The 19,186-nt window shown below is 37.5% G+C and overlaps 2 protein-coding genes, 1 long non-coding RNA gene and 1 pseudogene across 6 annotated transcripts; 3 read left to right on the top strand and 1 right to left on the bottom strand.

Moving 5' to 3' along the window:
- The first annotated feature begins 3,588 nt into the window (after nt 1-3,588).
- Nucleotides 3,589-5,211, top strand: LOC111810326 (gibberellin 20 oxidase 2-like). The gene is made up of 3 exons (XM_023697025.1): nt 3,589-4,207; nt 4,279-4,600; nt 4,774-5,211. The coding sequence occupies exons 1-3, from the start codon at nt 3,666-3,668 to the stop codon at nt 5,068-5,070; spliced, it is 1,161 nt and encodes a 386-aa protein (XP_023552793.1). The 5' UTR covers nt 3,589-3,665; the 3' UTR covers nt 5,071-5,211.
- A 4,011-nt stretch (nt 5,212-9,222) lies between these two features.
- LOC111810353 lies at nt 9,223-11,063 on the top strand (annotated as a pseudogene).
- Nucleotides 11,064-11,298: 235 nt separating this feature from the next.
- LOC111809827 lies at nt 11,299-13,755 on the top strand. 2 transcript variants are annotated; one of them, XR_002817321.1, is made up of 3 exons: nt 11,299-11,665; nt 13,114-13,215; nt 13,302-13,755. It is a non-coding gene; the product is annotated as an uncharacterized LOC111809827 (long non-coding RNA). The 2 variants fall into 2 exon arrangements; XR_002817320.1 differs by having other exon boundaries at nt 11,301-11,665; nt 13,355-13,755.
- A 1,504-nt stretch (nt 13,756-15,259) lies between these two features.
- On the bottom strand, nt 15,260-17,907 carry LOC111810568. 3 transcript variants are annotated; one of them, XM_023697289.1, is made up of 4 exons: nt 17,429-17,907; nt 17,203-17,297; nt 16,275-17,111; nt 15,260-16,183 (listed from the first exon to the last, which is right to left on the bottom strand). In XM_023697289.1, the coding sequence occupies exons 1-4, from the start codon at nt 17,676-17,678 to the stop codon at nt 15,545-15,547; spliced, it is 1,821 nt and encodes a 606-aa protein (XP_023553057.1). In that variant the 5' UTR covers nt 17,679-17,907; the 3' UTR covers nt 15,260-15,544. The 3 variants fall into 3 exon arrangements, with proteins under 3 accessions (XP_023553057.1, XP_023553055.1, XP_023553056.1); XM_023697287.1 differs by having other exon boundaries at nt 17,203-17,339; nt 17,429-17,906; XM_023697288.1 differs by having other exon boundaries at nt 17,203-17,309; nt 17,429-17,906.
- Nucleotides 17,908-19,186: the final 1,279 nt, after the last annotated feature.

Genomic DNA, 19,186 nt, shown 5'->3' with positions numbered 1-19,186 from the left:
TTTTTTTATAAGGGTGTGGAAACCTCTCCTCAACAGACGTTTTAATAACTTTTAGGAGGTAAATTCTGTAAGGAAAAACCCAAATAGAACAATATTTGAAAGTAGTGGACTCGGGCTATTACAAATGGTATGAGAGTTAGACATTGAGTGATTTGCTAGTGAGGAGGCTGAGTCTCGAAGGGGGGTGGACACGAGACGGTATGCCAGCAAAGACGCTAGGTCCCGAAGGGGTGTGGAGAGTGAGATCTCACACGTGATGGAGAGGAGAACAAAATATTTTTTATAAGAGTCTGGAAACCTCTATTTTGAAAACCTTTGGGAAGCTAAGTCTAAAGAGTAAAATATTTGATAACGGTTGATTGTGACTAATCAGTATGCAATCGGATGGATAAATTCTTACAGGTAAGATGTAAAGAAAAAAAAAAAAAAAAAATTCCATACATAACATCTATGTCAGTCTTTCCATGTGGATGCATTAAAAAAAACTCATTTTATAGATGATTCCTATACAAGAGAGGAGATTATAACAATGTTTCCTGTTATTTATTTCGTTTCCTATATCTATTTAATATAATCCTTAGGAAGAGTGTTTGTTTACGCCGAGCTAAAAAACGATGTCGATGTCTTAGTAAATCAAAGACACAGTTTAATAGCTATTTTGTTTTGGTTCAATCTCCCAACCAAAACCAAAACCTAATAAAACTATGTTGAATAGTCTTATATCCAAAAGGTGAAGGTCATTAAATCTGGGCCAGGTTAAAGTTTGGGCTAGTATGTGTCCAGCTATAGTAAGCCCTATCACCCAATGGTCCATTCTTTGAGTCATATCATATACACTTAAGAAGGTATGTACATTTGATCATCTAAAAGCAAAACCAATACAAGAAAGACAACACAAAGTAGAGGGATTTGAAGCAATGTGGTTTGATTGTGGCAGCGTAAGCAGAGGTGCTGCAGCTGAAACTGTGGAAAGGGGTGAAAGGGGATTTAAGGATCACATGAACACAGCTGTTCTTTTTTGTACCTTTTCCCTACAATCAAACTTTCTTTCTATTATTTCTGCTATATGGAACCAACATGCGTTGGTGTACTCACTTTATCGCATTTACATGCATTGGTACTTGCTTTCATTCTTATCATTAACTCCTATCATCTCCCTTTCATCCACATCCCCATCCCTTTTCGAATATCTATACGTTTTCTGAATCTGACGTATATATCCGTCTCATGTTTTGAATTTGTTTTTTCCCCCTTTGCCAAATCCAAATCTATTTCTTTTTAAGATCTTGAAACCTCTTCCTAGTAATATGAGTTTTAAGATCTTGAGGGAAAGCCCAGAAAGGAGTTGTGGGTTTGTGTGAGATCCTACATCGGCTGGAGAGGGAAACGAAACGTTCATTGTAAGTGTGTGAAAACCTTTCCTAGGAGATGCATTTTAAAACTTTTAGGGGAAGTCCTTGAAGGAAAAATACAAAGAAAACCTTTCCGAGGAGATGCATTTTAAAACTTTTAGGGGAAGTCCTTGAAGGAAAAATACAAATGGGACAATATCTACTCGCGGTGGACTTGGATTATTATAAATGGTCTCAGAGCCAGACACCAAATAGTTTGCCAGCGAGGATGTCGGCCCCCAAGGGAGGTTGATTATGAGATCCCACATCGGTTGGAGAGACTTGAGATGCTACAAATGGTATCAGAGTAAGAGGGGTGGATTGTGAGATCACACATCGGTTGGAGAGGGGAACGAAGTGGAAACCTTATCCTAACTGACGCATTTTAAAACCTTGAGGGGAAGTCGTTAAAGGAAAAGCGCAGAGAGAACAATATCGGCTAGCGGTGGGCTTGAGTTGTTACACCCTTCAAAGAACATTTCGTTCCACTTTTTAAACTTGAGATATTCGGTTCATCTGACAAGGTTACATTCCCCAAAAAAAAAAAAAAAAAAAAAAGGGGTNGCAGACAATGCATGAGAAAGATTGGTTGAAGAAGACAATAACCCTAATTACATGCACAGAGAGAGTGCGACAAAAATTAGGGCAATCACTTCAGACATTGTTCCTAATATATATGGCATAGTTGGGTGGTTTTATTGGGCCCCTCATTCTCCCTTCAAATGATCTCTTCTGCATTTGGTTCCCACCACCTTGAAGAATAAAATGTTAAAAACAGATTTGGAAATTAAAAAGAGAAATGAATTGAGGGTTTAGGGTTTAAAAAAAGAGAAATGAATTGAGGGTTTAGGGTTTAAAAAAAGAGAAATGAATTGGCGGGTTCTGCAGCAGACAACAAAATCAAATTTTGTTTTCCAAGGTACTTTCAAGATTCAGCCAACTTGTTGGCCATATGCCTCTTGCTAATCTGGCTTGAACAAATTAACCCAACATCTCCACTTTTTTTGGCTTGTTAGTTTATCTTTAGGTTTAGCAGAAGGCTATATAATGCCATTCTTTCTGCTGTTGAAATCATCAAGTTTTGAGTGTCATATTGTATGTCTTGAGTAACTTTGGTGTTGTGAGTACATTTGTTCCGCTTTCGGCGCACAACACACTTTTCATTACTTTGTGGCTCATGGAATTGGCTCTCTTCCTGGGAAAGTGAGGCGCCACGACAATCCAATGTTCAAGTGTTTTTATTGATTGAATAGGCGAGTTGATGGTGATTTGATTTGGTGCAAAGGTTGTGGGTCTCTTTAAACCCTAAAGTTACTTTCATGTGTCCTTCCAACTTTACGTTAAAAGGGTCCTAACACCTTTCTCAACAAAAAACAAAAATCAAAACTCTGGCTGTCTTCCTTAATTTTGCATAAATGCTCATCAAATTAACTGTGATTTCATGAATGTTCATAGCCATAGCCTCCTCCAAATATGTAATTTTAAATGCTCCCTTACCTTATCAAAATATTGATGTAAGAATTTAACATGGTAATCAAACAAACCTTCATGTATAAAACATAGCACATCACGGCACTTTCAATGAAAAGGCTTTTAAAAAAATATAATGAAGCAATGGAACCAAATTCTTTTTGGGTACAATGATATAATAATACTAATTTGTTTCTTTTATCTTTCGGGAAAATGACAAATAGCTGATGTAAAATGCATGTTGGGAGAGAGAAAAAAACTTGTGGGTATTTCCAATTAGCCATATGTAATCGTAATTATGCGTAGTTGAGTTCATCACGCTGAGATTGACGTAACAAAAATGATATACTTTATATGTTTGAGAGTGATCACAAATAGATGAATAGAATATATATCACTCCAAGCCCACCGTTAATAAATATTGTATTTGAGATGTTTCTACACTTTTATAAAGAATGTTTCGTTCTCCTCTCCAACCAACGTGAGATCTCACAATTCACCTCCTTTAAGGCTCATCGTCGCTCATACTCGCTCATACATATAAGTGGAGCAAATCTCAACCGGCATGACGTACGTTACATAAGATCGTACAATGGGCGATTCTTATATTATGGATGGAGATATGTGGAGTTTGATGATAGGGAAGACTTATGGAAAGAGGATTGAAATTCCCTATTTACCCTTGTTGTGAGGAGCTTATAAATTTTCCCAACTCTCCTCACCAAATCCATTCAAATTCTTCCCATCAGAACAGGAAAAGTCTATTAGTTATTCCATTTTCTTAAATCTGTTTGGGTGCATGCAATGGCTATCAAATGCATGACCACAGCCAAATCACAAGGAGAATCAAAACTGAAGCAAGAGATGAAGAGGAAGCACCGTGTGGAATTTGGGTCCTCCGATGAGTCAATGGTGCCGGAGAATTTCATATGGCCGGAGGAGTTTAAGGCAAGAGAGTCAGTGCCGGAGCTACAAGTTCCACATATTGACTTGCAGAAGTTCATGAGTGAAAATGAGAACGATATTGAAGAGGTGAGGAGGCTGGTGGATGAGGCTTGCAGAAAGCATGGATTCTTTGTGTTGGTGAACCATGGAGTGGACATGGAATTGATGAAAAACGTTCATGAATGTATGGATGAGTTCTTCTCATTGCCTCTTGATGTGAAGCAAAAGGCTCAAAGGAAGGTGGGTGAAAATTATGGGTATGCCAATAGCTTCATTGGGAGATTCTCCTCCAAGCTTCCATGGAAGGAAACATTTAGCCTACGCTATGCTGCTCATCACAACTTCCCCATTACACACGACTATGTTTGCCACCATTTGGGCCAAGAATTCTCCCAACAAGGGTAACTAAAATCCCTTCTTTATTACTCTTTTGCTTTAAAGGAATGAACTTTAAGCTTTGAATGTGTTGTAGGAAGGTGTATGAGGAGTGTGGAAAAGCGCTGAGCGATCTGAGTTTGAAGATAGTGGAGCTTTTGGGGTTGAGCCTTGGCCTCCCAAAACAGAAATTCAAGAAATTCTTTGAAGACAACGATTCTATAATAAGGCTTAATTATTACCCACCATGCAATAAGCCTGAGCTGACCTTGGGAACTGGCCCTCATTGTGATCCCACCTCCATAACCATTCTTCACCAAGATCACGTCAGTGGCCTTCAAGTCTACGTCGATGATCAGTGGCACTCAATTCCTCCAATCAAGGACTCCTTTGTCATCAACATCGGTGACACTTTCATGGTACATACGTTGGATGAAAGTCCCACATCAGCTAATTTAAGGAAGGATCATGAGTTTATAATCAATGAATACTATCAAACTCAAAGTGGATAATATCATAGTCGTGTTCAACTAATATAACACATTCACTTTCTTTTCAAACTCGACTAATTCTCAAATGGGTTTTTTTTTAGGCTCTCACAAATGGGGTTTACAAGAGCTGTTTCCACCGGGCGGTAGTGAACTGCCGGGAAGCAAGAAAATCAATTGTGTTCTTCCTATGTCCGGCGGGTGACAAAGTGGTGAGAGCACCGGACGAGATCGTGGACAAGAATCCGCCACGAAAGTTTCCAGATTACACATGGCCAATGCTGCTTGAGCTGACCCAAAAGTTTTATAGGTCGGATTCAAACACTTTCAAGGCCTTCACAACTTGGCTTCAACACAAAAACTTGGCCACCACTGCTTCCTCTCTGGCCCCCTCTCTTTGAACCCACCCTCATTTCTAATCTGTGTTTTATGCCAATAAAGGTAGTGTTTTTAGGAGGTTTGGCCTGTATGTGTTTGTTTTTTGTGGCGTTGGACGTTGGAAGAAGGTTTGTTAATGTACACAATACACATTTTGTCCCATCCTTGTCACGTGCATGTTCGGAGACTCCACCATTTATTTAAACCCAAATTAAATGAGTTTCATTTCTACCCTTCTTTTATTTACTATACAATAATCATTTTAATCATCATTTTAATCATCATTTTAATCGACAAGCATGAAGGAAAGAGAGAAGCTGTAAAAAAGGAACCTTTTTTTTCTTTCTAAAGAGGTACTATGTACCAATTTCCACATCTTTATGTAATACTTTTTAAAAGAGAAAAAAAGAAAAAAAGAAAAAAAAAAAGAACTTAGGTATAAAGTTTAAATGAATAGGTTCATTACTAGTTCACGATTGTAATTATACTTTTATAAAAAATGTTTCGTAGGATGTCACGTATTTATTTGGTTATGAAAGTGATGGTTAGTATAGTCCACCCACCAAAAGCATGGTGTGGTTGTGTACCTTCATTTGGGGTTAGGTCCATGGGAGAATTAGTATTGATGAGGAAATGAGAGGTGAAGTTGAAGATTGGTGCTTTGGATATTGGAATGAATATGGGATTGTGTAGTGCTACTCATCAATCATTACGTTTTCCTAGGAATATTACTGGTGAGTAGTGATGGATGGGGCAATGCCACTTACAAAACTTCACCTCTTTCTTTCTTCATTCTATTCATTTATTAGATTAGATGTAGATTTTTGGGTTCACTATTCTTGGGTCGAGATTGAATACCCATTTGGGTTTAATCAAACATGATATTTCATCTCAAAATTAGTTGACAAGGAGAGTTATAACCCAAAAATGGTAAGATTGTTTCATTTTTGTGAGATTGTGAAGGTTTTGAAGAATTGAAGATAGTTGGTGTTTGGTAACGATGACAAGACCATCCAATCGTTTCCATGAAGAAGGAACTAAATGTGAAACGTTGACACAGGGAGAGTGGGTACGAACAAAGCAAAATAGTCATTGTATCATTATTTTGATAATCACTTGAGTTGGATTCTCGTAGCTAGACAAGATCTTCAAGATAAGATTACTCATTATATTCATTCTCTTTCTTTCTTCTCATCCAATTTTCATCTTCTTAATGATTAACTTAAACATGTTGATAGGGGAGAAGTTAGAGCTATACTTCCATGCCAAAACCAAATTTAGATTCTTGATTAACTAAAGTGTTTGAACTAATTCCCATGTCTCACTTTTTGCTTTTGAATGATAGCTTATCCCACTACCCACCTAGTTTTCTTCCTTTCAACATTCATATTGCTATCAACATTTTGTTCATCAACTAAACCAACATATCGCTTTAGTGGTGTTCTTCAATCTTTTCTCGATATTGCACTTACTAGTTAGGAGACTATTTAAAAGTGTCAAATCTCACATCAGTTGGGGCATGAAAACCTCTCTGTAGCAGATGTATTTTAAAAATCTTAAAAGAAAAAGTTCAAAGAAGACGATATCAGCTAGTGGTAGACTTGAACCGTTGTTTATATAAATCTATGGCATCCCTTTAATACAAGTGATATGATATTGTCCCACATTTCTGAATTCCAAGCCCATTTTGAGAGAGCGCACGCACATAAGAAAAGCATCACTGTGTTATATGGTGGGGGAGTTTCCACGATCTTAAGGATATCAAAGGTGAGGCCACTTGCTTACCTGCTACACACAAAAACATATTGCCAACAAAAAAAAAATGAAAAAAGAAAGAAAAAAGATTGAAATCCCATGAAACCTGACAGACCCAACAAGATTGGGATGCATACAAAACAGCACGGATTGTCCTAATTAGGGAAAAAACATTCTGTCTTTGGTTACCCACTGAAGCCATGGCTGTGATTCTTGTTTGGGTGTGCCATTACTTTTGTTTGGCCTGGTGTGGTTGTAGTGGTGGCTTTAGACTATACTAGAATAATGGGAGACAAAAACAATCCTATGTTGATGGTTTTTTGGATTTTACAAGGAACAGGAGCAACCCATATTCTCAATCATTAAAATTATATGCTTTTCTATCTGCCTCACCCCTCATTTTTTAACCAAATTATACCTGCATATCTTTTACTGCAAAATTGGAAGCTTTACTAAAATGAAAAGCTGCCCACTATGTATCAGCTTTCTATCTTCAGGTATCAATGATCAATGGGTCCGATCTCCCACTAACCTCTCTAGCTTCTAACTTGTATCATTTTCTACTTTGAAAACTCTTCTTTTTCAATTCTAAAAGGTGGAGACCATACGGAATCCACCGCCACCAGAGAATCGTTCACAACCCTTTTCTCCCCTTCTCTGAGGACCCTGGTTGAGTCGGGTTGAGTTCATTCTTAAACAAATATAAAAAATAAATAAGATTATAAAAGAGGGTTTGGTAATATTAAGGATATGTTGGTCCACCCATAATGTGGAGGCATTAGGGTTTTGAGAATATATAGTTGTGGAGAGTATTATGAGCATAGATAGGGAGCATTAAGAGAAGCAAGTTTAATGGTGGAGGGGAGGGTCGCCCATAATTGAATAATTAGGCGTATGGTCTGTCTAGATTCGTAAACATTGAAAAGAAGTTTTGTTGCTTTGGAGAGACAAGACAAGACTCTTGGTTTATAATAGGACATCCTCCTTTTCCTCCATTCAATTATTGTAACAACTTCCAAGATCGAGGTTGCCCAATTTTCTCGACTCTACACTCACCTGCCTTAAATGTTACGTGAAAACAAAGTCTCACATCAATTAGGAAGGAAAGAGAGATCGAACAATTATCTCTATTGGTATTATCTCTCTATTATTTGAGTGACCCTCTTCTCAAACAATTATTCATAAATCTACTCTCGAACCACAACAAGAGTTTTTGTAACAGCCTAAATTCATCACGCGTAGATATTGTCTTATCTGGGTTTTCCCTTTAGGTCACACTTCTACTAGAGAGAGCTTTCACACCCTTATAAAAAAATGTTTCGTTTTCCTCTCCAACCAACGTGTGATCTTACAGTTTTCTTGTTGTTATATGAAGGCCCAAAAACAAATCTAAGTAGAGCACGACTAGGGATCACATTGTGGGACATACTTGGTATCGACCACTATTGCATCCTCAATCTCCTCTCCTCGAACAAGAATATAATCCTCCTATTCGGCTACCCAACCTGATAGTGCTATTCTTCGTAGTTCTATCAATCGAGCTGGCTGAATAGAGTTATAAGACCACTTTTGGTCTAATCTAAGAATTCATCCACAATGTCATATAAAGCAATCAAACCCCTTCCCAATAGAAAAGGAAAAGATATGGGAAAATTGAGTCTCCTTGTTTTGAACCTATCATCAACTTTAAGCCAAACATTTTGTTCTAAAAGGTCGGTTCTACCCTTCGTAAGCCCATGGGCCCAATTAAACGTGTTGATGGGCTTCACTATATCGATTGAACCCAATGTAATTTACCTGGGCTTGTTTGTCCTTTTTATAAATAGTACGCGTCATGTTATTATTGGTCCACAAGAAGTGAATAGATCCGGGTCTATTGAAATGGCAGTAGCCATGGTTCGACACGTGTGAAGGTTGACGAATATATGGACCCCACAATGAATAAATTGAGGAAAAGGAGAATATTATGTTGGAGGGGACAAAGCAAATAGAGGGTCGACACGTGTGTGTATACGTGATCGGAGTTCCAGAAGATAAAAGAGACATGATATGGAAAGCTGAGGCTGTGTTGGTACGGAAATAACCTGCTTTAAGTGACACGTGGAGAAGTGACCTGCTTCGGTGCCACGCTGTGTTGGTACGAAGATAACCTGCTTTTTAGTCAAAATGTAAAAAATGGAATGGATAAAGTGGCACAAAAACATAACACAAATGGCTCCATTGAAGGAGGATTAAGGAAAAGACATGTCCCCCATGTTGTATAGATTCATCTAATGAGCCCACACCACCTCATAAAGTTGAAAACCGACACTCGCAAAGTTTAACACAAGAGAGGGTGTTAGATTTTAACGCGAGAGGCTGACAGTGATATTTAATGGGTCAAACGGGACGTGAAATAGAAGGAAAAGGGATAAGCAAGCATGGGAAGGGGGAAAGTGGTGGTTGAGAGAATAGAGAACAAAGTGAACCGTGAAGTGAGCTTCTCAAAGCGGAGAAATGGGTTATTGAAGAAGGCCAGTGAGCTGTCTGTGCTCTGTGATGTGGACGTTGCTCTCATCATCTTCTCTAGTCGGGGAAAGCTCTTTGAATTTGGCAGCACTGAGTCAGTATATTATATATATATCTTCTTACTCAATTGAATATAACCCTCTTTTTGTTTTCTTGTTTTGTAATGGTAATTCACTCCCATGATTAGCATGAACAAGATCCTTGAGAGGTACCGCCACCGATGTTACAACATTGAATCAACCACCGATCTTCACCACATTGTTTGTTTTAGTTCGTTACGTATCGTCATCAATCTAATAATTTTAAGACTCGTCTATTAAGGAGAGATTTTCACACCCTTGTAATGAACGTTCCTTTCTCCAGCCGATGTGAGATCTTGCAATCCGACCCTCTTGGGAGCCCAGTGTCACAGTCGCACTCTTGATGATTGCAGACTTGCGATTGTGCGGCACTCACTTTCCAACGACAAGTGAGTTAAGCTAATTCGTTCTTACGTCGCCTACGACCAAACGACGTATGCTCGAGCCGCTGGCCTTGGTTTAAGAAGAAGGCTTTAGAAAATGAGGGCAGAGAAAGATTTTGAAAAAGACGTTATTATATGCAAGCAAGAGAGTAACAACAACTGCTCACATGCTCACAGTATATAACTATTAGTAGGGAGAAGTTGACAACTAATTATATCCCCTATAGTACATTCTAAGGCATTTCATGTCTAGCCGGCCTAGACATGATTTTTTCAAAACGTCATACTCTCTAGAAATACAAAAATAAAACACTAGAACATAGAAAAACATAAAGGATTTGGCTTTTCATGGGCATGCGGCCATGGACAACACGCCTTGGACAAGTATGACCGTGACACCCAGCGTTCTCGCTAGCATACCATTTAGTGTCTGGCTTTAATACCATTTGTAACAGCTCAAGTATACCACTAGCAAATATTGTTTGTTTTGACTCGTTACTTATCACCGACAACCTCACAATTTTAAGACATGTCTACTAGAGATATTTTTAGAATTTGTGTCTTATTTGAGAGATGTTTGAATTAACTTACAAAACTAAGGCTAACTATTATTTTGAGTACAATGATTATCCACATCTTGATAATGCAGATAGAAGAGGTGTCAAAGGTAAAGAGCAAAATACGAATCTCTTCAGCGTTCCCATAGGTTACTTAATTAAACATGTTAATCAAGATTTTATATATTTTTTTGTTGGAAAATTAGGGAGCAATTATTGTTTGATGTGGTTTGTGAATATGAAGGAACCTTGTTGGAGAAGAACTTGAAGCACTGAGCCTAAAAGAGTTGCATACTCTGGAGAAACAATTGGACAAAACTCTTTCACGAATCAGACACCGGAAGGTATAACTCAGGATAAGGATTGGGCTTTCCTTCTATTATCGTTGTGTTGGACTCACTAAATTCATTACAATAATGATTCCTTGTATGCAGGTTGAGATAATGCTTCAAAAAATAGCAGACTTGAGTTTTTTTTTTTTTTTTTTTTGTTTCGTTTTTGGCATCAGGTGGAAGGACAAGAACGCATGCAACAAAACGAAGAACAAGGAGGAGAAGAAGAATAAGAAGAAGGGGCCATGCTAGCAGGGAGTAGGCTAATCCCAGATTGGGTCCTTTGATTCACATATTTATCTGGATGCTCCCCTGTTTTATTTTCTATTATTGTGCACATGTTAGATAAGGTGATGGGGACTTTGGACATTATAAATATGTTGATGCCTAAGATTGTGTAAATGTTTACAATCATTCAACACTATGCTTCAATTTCCACTTCCAAAACCAGCACCAAACCAAAAATGTTTCAAACCAATGTTATGAAGCTGGAATAAAGTTTCTAGAAGTGTATTTTTTTTTTTTTTTTTTTTTTTTANTGCTTAATGGACATAAATTTTTGTATAAATTTATGTTTGATATTCATAATTTGAGAAAGAAAAAAAATGTTGAATAAGCGAAAAGCCTACATTTGATCCTATTTTGTGTCAAATTCTCTTTGTTCACGTGCGTAGCACATGCGCTACAATCACACAACTCGGGTATGCAATTGCTGGGCTTCGAGGTTTCGTTTCGGCCGCGAAGAGCGTACTTTCCCCAACGAAGAAACCCAGGTTCCATTTTTTCGCAGTGAATAGAAGCTTTAAGAAACTGGGTTTTTTCGTTTGGGTCAAATCCAGAATCCCTTTTAGCCGTTCTGGTTTCTGATTCTGATTCCCACAAGAAATTGGTTTAAGAGACAATGGGTTCTGATGGGTCTTTTGCCTGAGATTGGCCCTGATGGCCTTAGCCCCTGTAATTGCGTACACTGATAATCGAGGAAGGGAGGCTTGAATTGAAAAAGGTACGATTCTCGTGCACTACTTCATATGTTTCGTTCTTACAATTAATAAAAGTAGAATTACTATTACTTGTTATTCTATCTTTCTTGTTGACTGAAATTTAAGTCCGTCCTGGCTTTGTTATTTATATTTTTCTTAAGAGTATTACAAGTTTAAGCCTTCAATTTGTGCTATGTTTAGTTTCAGAGTTAATTATGTTTAGATCCTATAATTTGTATTTGAGATCAACTTTTGATGTTTGGAGAGGATTTTTCATACCATTCTTACGCTTGAAGTTGATGTAGAAATGTGAAGAATAGTGGTGAGGCAAAAATTGAGATATCAGAAGCTTAGTATCATAATTTGACCATTCACCCGTCAATTTGAATATAACTCCATGGATAAAACATCCAATTACTATCTCAAAAGTTCATAGTTTGATCTCCACTCCACCACTGCTATTGTTGAACTCAAAAACAAGAAAATATAATAAGCCATAAGATTTGGAATACCACTTTGGTTTGGCTCCAGGTTGTTGCGCCGAAAACGTCACACTCTTCAATGCTCTGATACCACTTGATGTGCGTCGATGCTATAACCTTTAATTAATGCATGGATACTACTTGTTGTACAAAAAAAATGCCACAATCAAAATGTTTTTATATCCCATTGGTGTAGAGCTCTGATTTTGTGCTGAAATCTTGTGGGGGTAAATCACTGAAGTTTAATTCCATCTCAGAAACGACAGTTGGGCCTGTTACGATTCCAAGCACGAGATTTTTCATATAAAAAGAAAACTCCACAAGTATGAAATTAGTGAAATGAAGTTGAACACTCTGCATCAGAGTTCTCTTTTTTTTTTATTTTTTTTTATTTTCTCTTCTTACCTTTCCCCTCAACAAGAAAGATTTTGTTGAGGATTGTTGGGAGGAGTCTTATATTGGCTAATTAAGGGGATGAGAGGTTGGTGGGAGGAGTCTCATATTAGCTAATTAAGGGAATGATCATGGGTTTATAAGTAAGGAACGTTATCTTCATTGGTATGAGACCTTGTGGAGAAACAAAAAACAAAGACATGAGAACTTATACTTAAATAGACAATATTATACCATTCTGGAGAGTCGTAGTTTCTAACCGATTCTGTTGGTGACAACATAGAAATTTGGTAGAATTCTTTGAGAGAAGAGAACTTTGTAAAACTATGGAGGAATACTTGATTGATTTTCTATACCTTCCACCAATGTCAACATACATATATATAGGTAATTTGGGACATTCTCCATTACCATTAATTATCCAAAAATCATGCACCTATTTAATTAGGAACTAATGAATCTATTCATACATGTACAAGTGACCCTTCGACACATGTATCTACTAGTGACTCTTTAACACATGTATCTATTCATACATGTATTTACTAGTGATCCTTCAATAGGTTCTTCCTGAGCGAATTTGTTACTTTGTCCAGATATATTGAAGAAAACTTATCTAAAATTCGGGATGTTGAACGAGAGTTTCCAAATCTTACAATGGAGATGATACTCACATCAGGGCCAAAAAAAAAAAGCAGGTTGAGCTTACTCTTAGCTTAGTTGTTTTACTTTGATTGTTGATTTTCATGAAATGATTTTGATTCACCAAGAAGCATGGTTGTAGTATCTGTAGCACGAGGAAGAAAATAGAAATGACAAGAGAGTGAATACGTGCAGGCAGGTTGAAGGAAGAACAAGCAAAGAAGGTTTGAATTCAAGTGGAGTATCAACTTGTGTTGCTCATGTAGGTCTTGTATTACAAGGATAGTGGCTACTCCTTCTGGTTAGCCATTCACATAACCCCTGTTGAGATACGATGTAGAATGTATGCCCTTTGGGTTAACACGGGATGAGAAAACAACGAGGGTCAAGTTATGAAAGTAAAATTGATTTCTCTGCAGCCAATAATAATTGTATCAGGTATTTAAGTGTTCTTACCTGTTACTCAATTTCACATCTAGCAGAGATGAAATGTGTTTGGACTTACGAGCAGGCATTTATGGAGACTGGTTGGTGAAAAATAGTAGAAAGGCATTGAATTCATTAATTTGAATCTGGAAAAAGGCACCATTTATTCATGCTTTATTTTTCTATACTTTGTAAGAACCCTTAGTGTTTGATAGAGTTGCAGTCTAAATTATTACTGACCCATCATTTATTTCATACAAATTAGATCTTATGGGACCTCCCCACTCCCAACTGCACTCAATATTATATATGCATTAAACCCATAGTCTAACCGCCCAAACTACCCGAACTAGATAGTGTTTACTTTGGCTCATTGCATATCGTTGTCAACCTTGTATTCTAAAACGCACCTGCTAAACAGAGATTTCCAAACCCTTATAAATCTCACAATCCACTCCTATTGGGTGTCATCATTCTTGCTAGCTTTTTCTCTCTAACCAACGTGGAATCTCACAATCTATTCCATTTGGGGCCAACATCTTTGTTGGCACACCGTCCCGTGTCTAGCTCTGATACCATTTGTTCAAATCTACCGTTGATAAATATTGTCCATTTTGGCCTGTTACGTATCGCTGTTAGCTATACAGTTTTAAAAACGCATCTACTAAGAGAGGTATTTACATCTAACGTGGACATCTCACACTCACAAACCCTTAACCAAATTTCATCAACCTTGTGAATGAAAATAATAATATGATAAATAATGGCAGTCTAGATTTAAATTCAAAAGTGGCTCATAATTTTATAAATTTGCTCATTGATGACATTTAATTGTGTGACAAACTTTAAATACAGGATATTTGATTTCAGATGGGGAAGTTGAAGTCAAACCTGTGAGATAGGTACCTTTATCTTTTTAACCATTTAATGTTTTCTCATATTCAAAATCAAATTTTGATTATCATCATTATACTATTAAGTCAACTTAATTAATTTAAGAATATCATATCTAAGTTCAAAATATATGATCCCATCTGCAAAATAATTTCAAATAAAACATCATTATTAATGACAGAATTAATTATATAGTTGATTAAGCTCATTTATTTGAAATCTAAATTATGGACACGTGACCAAGATCTAAGCATAAGGTAAAGTGAAGGATTTGAATTCTTTTTCCCGCTGGATTTTAAGTTAGGGACATTAATGTTTTTATTTATGATTGTGTCCGAAATGTTTCATGCGATGCCAATTATTTTGTGTATTAGGACAGCATCCAAAATCATATCATGCCATCACGTGACTCACTTTGTACTCCATTAATTAATTTCACCTCCCCAATTTTCAAATATTTTTGTATACTATACGTGTCGTCTATATATATACACATTATTATATCTTACATTTTTTTTTTTTTTTACTTTCGGATTAAATGTATTTTTGTTTTTTGAATTTAGCCCCTGCACTTTGCTTTATTTCCGGGTTACACCCCAGTGCTCTCACTGTTTTGTCCGGTAACCTTTTCAATTATTCCATTTTTCTTATTTAATTATTTATTTATCGTTACCACATGTCGCCCATATCTTATCCAGATTGGACATTAAACCTTAAATTATTTATAACAAACTAACTAACTTAGGTTGTTAGCTGAAGTTAAATATTAAAAGAAAAAAAAAAGAAAATATAAGTTTAATTGAATGAATAAAACAGTGCTTTTAAATATTAATTTTTACACTATAGAAGATATAGGATACATTAAATAGCCTTTTTTGTAATTTTGGGAATTTAGAGTGAGAAATAAAATTTGTAGAGAGAAGGAGGAATGGGATTCCTTCGCCAAAAAAGACCGTCTTTCCAGAACCGAAAAATCTCAGTGTTTGTCGGCTGGGTCAACAGTCCACGTGTAACTTCGACCTGCATCTGTGGGTCTACACTCTCCAAGTGGCATCTCCCACGTGATTATCCTGCCATCTCTGTCTCAACAAAACGCACCGTTTCGTTCAAAAGCTCCTCCACTATACACTCCTCAATCTCCTTCACTATCCCCTCACCTTCCTCTTCAAAGCCAATCCCCAAAATTTCCATGTCTTTTTCGATTATCCCATCTATGTCCTCCAATATCTCACACTTGGCACGTGGCAACCTTTTCACTTTCTCGCACAATTTCTCCACCACATCCGCCCATACCTCTCCCGGCGATGCCGCCTTCCGGTACGGCCTTACTTCGAGATACGGCTCCAACAATTCTTCGACCAAGTGGCAGAGTAATTTTCTATGTGAATTTGAAACTCTATTATGGGTGGTGTTGTAATTTTCAGGGAAAACGGTGGAGTACACTGAAGAGGAAGTACTCCTGCGGCGGAGGAGTATTTGTCTAATGTACTCCAGTTCTGCCGCAATGTCGTGGTTGTAACTGCAATCGGCGGCGTTTTGTTTGGGGTTGTTGCCGTCTTTATTACTGTTGCTGAGTGGTGATTGGATGACGTGTTGGTGATGATGAATAATTGGAATGTGGGGTTGGTGGTTAGATGACTGCAAGTATCGTTTTGATTCCTTATCGACTGTCTGATTTGCAGGTTGATTCCGATTGCACGGTGACTGTGAAAGAAAAACAAGAACACAACATAACAAAAATTAAAATTAAAAATATTATTATTAATCAAAATAGAGAGTAAAACTATGAATTTACCTGCATTGGAGATGGTTTAATGGGTGAGGGAAATGGAGGGTCTTTCTTCATAACAATGGTCGGAACAGAGCCGAAGTTCAAAAGCTGATTCGACAATGGAGTTTTCTTAGTGTTCTTGAGAGGACCATCAATGGCGGCTTTGGTTATTCTGGATGGAACTACAAATGGCTCCTCTTGTTTATTACTCTTCTTTAATCCCGCCTTTGTCTTCACGGGCTTCTGTCTTTTTGGCTTCCTCTGCCCTAGAACACCTTCTTTCATGGCCTCGACTTTTGGTGTCTGTTTGTTGGGATTTTTGGGCAGTCTGGGAGATACTGAAGAAGATGATGATAATGATATGACCTTTTTGGGTTTTGTTTGAGTAATGATATCCTGATCTCTTCTTGTACTGTAATAATTATTGGTGATATCGCTGAGACCACCTTTTCTGCTCACAGTTTCTTTGATTTGCTTCACGATCTCTTTAGCATAATGGCTTGGATTCGGACTTGGACTTGCATTCTCTTTATCGAAATTGGGGATTTGAAGTGAGAGGCGGTGGTGATAATTATCCACATTTGGTTTTCTTTCACAAGATGTTCTTGGGGTTTCCGGCAAGGAACGAGTCCCAGTTAAATGATTTTTGCCTGTTTTTGGCTTTCCAACAAGTGAATAAGGAGTTCTGGATGTGGTTGAAGGAGAGGTGGATTGAGGTAGAAGATCCAAACCCATTAATCTCGCCACTAAAGTTGGCGTCTTGGTGCTCGGAGAGTCGTTGCCGGCGGACAAATTCTTGTTTGAATTCATTTCTGATTCTTTGGTTATTCCACTTTTGGTTTTGATTTGAACAATGCCCTTCTGCGACAAAGAAAAGAGTTTGAATTGGGTTAGTTAGTTATTGTGTTTGCAAAATAGAATTTTCTCGAGAACATAAAATCAAATTACGTACTGGGAAATGTAAACCATCCTCCTTTTGTTTTGGAGTACATGGCAATGAAGATTCTTCTTCCTCTGACTCCACACTGTTTCGTGGAGCTTCAATACCTAAATTTTTCACTGACCCATTACTCAAAATCAGATTTTGATCTGAAATACAGAGAAAAATTAGAGAAAGAAACCAAACCCATATATCAAAATCTGATTTTGGTCCTATAAAGAGAGAAAAAAAAAAGAACCTTTAGACAGATGGTCGTCGTCCGGCGGTGGAGGAGAGACAATGGGGTTGAGAGAAACAGTTGATGGAGGAGGGTGATGATGTTGGTGGTGGCTCAAAGGATGAAAATCAAAGAGCTGAAAAACAGCACACATACAGCCAGCAGAGGTAGAAGAAGAAGCTTCATCGAAACCATTTGGTTGATTTTTGAGTGTTTTAGTGGAGGCTGTGGCTGTTCTTCCATGTCCGCTCCAATACCTTTGCTTCCCCATAATCGGGAATCCCCTCTCTTTTGTGTCTCAATTATAAGCAAAGAGAGAAAGAGTGTTTGATATATAGAAAGAAAGAAAAAAAGTTCATGAGAAAAATGTCAGAAACAGGGAAAGCTAAGAACTTTCTCTCTCTCTCATGTAGTAAAAGAGGGAAAAAGAAAAGGGAACGAGAGATTCTGCAGTGGAAGCGAAAACAACGGATGAAATGAAAGCATATTTATATAAGAATTCAGGAATTTGAAGTACACCCAGAAGTATGATCCGTTGTTATTCTCAGTACTCTGTCTCTCTCTCCTCTTTCTCTCTGTTACTTTCTTTTCTTACACTCACTCCCAAATTTTACCGCACCCAAACCCCAAAAAAACCATAACCCTTTTTCATTTTTAACTTTGTTTTCGTGTTGGGAATTGAAATGGGTGAAGGGAATAAGTAAAATAGTTGGTTGGGTTCGCAGTCTGCAGACTCGGGCTAAGAACCTAAAGCTTTATATAATACTATTTCTGGGTTTTGGTTTTGGTTTTGGTTTTGGATGATGAATATTTAACTCAATTTATGCACCTAAGCCATATTGGCTATGAGATGTGGGGATAGTTCTGCGTTCTGAATCTGATAACCAAATTTACTTCCATTCTCTGTTTTGGGGAAGGGAGTTTTTCTTATTTGTTTCCTTAGTTTGTTGTTTTTCCTTGTTAGGTACATAGATTGGACCTACAATAATAATGAACTGATGAACTCCATCTCGAGAACTTAGCTACATGATATTCCCCTCTACTAATGTATATGAAAGATATAGTAATAAGTGCTCCAATCATGCATTGTTTAGAAAGGAATCGATGGATTTGACAGTAAAGTTTGAGAGAGGGAAAAGCTTTTGGTTTTGCATCCAAACAAGATTTTATGATAAAAAAAAAGGATGATATGAAAGTAAATGGGTTTTGTGGGAAATGCATGTGAAGGTAGGGTAGGAAGGGAATTGTTTGGTCATGAGAAGTGAGGAGGCAGAAAGAGGAGTATTAAGGACAGTGTAAACCTGTAAAGTGCTCTGTTTGGATCCCACTTTCAGACACACCAAACAACAAAAATAATCAATCCTATCATCTTTTTAACTACAACAAGTGTTTTAAACGCTTGTTTAAGCTCTATAATACCAAAACAATGGTGTGATTGTGAGATCCTACGTTGGTTGGTTGGTTGAAAAGGGGAACGGAGCTATAACGGCCCAAGTCTATTGTTAGTAGATATTGTACTCTTTAAGCTTTCCCTTCTGAGTTTTTGAAGAGGTTTCTACACCCTTATAAAGAAGGCTTTATTTGCCTCTCTAATCGATATGAGATCTCACAATCCATCCTCCTTTGAGACCCATCCCCATCCTTCTCACTGACACTCCTTCCCTTATCTCCAATTGATGTGGGACCACCCAATCCACCTCCTTCGAGGCTCAGCCTCCTCGCTGTCATATCACCCAATGTCTAGCTTTGATATCATTNAATAATGGTGTGATTGTGAGA

The sequence above is a fragment of the Cucurbita pepo genome, chromosome LG14 (assembly GCF_002806865.2).
Source record: "Cucurbita pepo subsp. pepo cultivar mu-cu-16 chromosome LG14, ASM280686v2, whole genome shotgun sequence".
Classification (NCBI taxonomy): domain Eukaryota; kingdom Viridiplantae; phylum Streptophyta; class Magnoliopsida; order Cucurbitales; family Cucurbitaceae; genus Cucurbita; species Cucurbita pepo.
The sequence above is the reverse complement of the archived record's forward strand: the minus strand, read 5'-3'. Positions and strand labels throughout refer to the sequence as shown.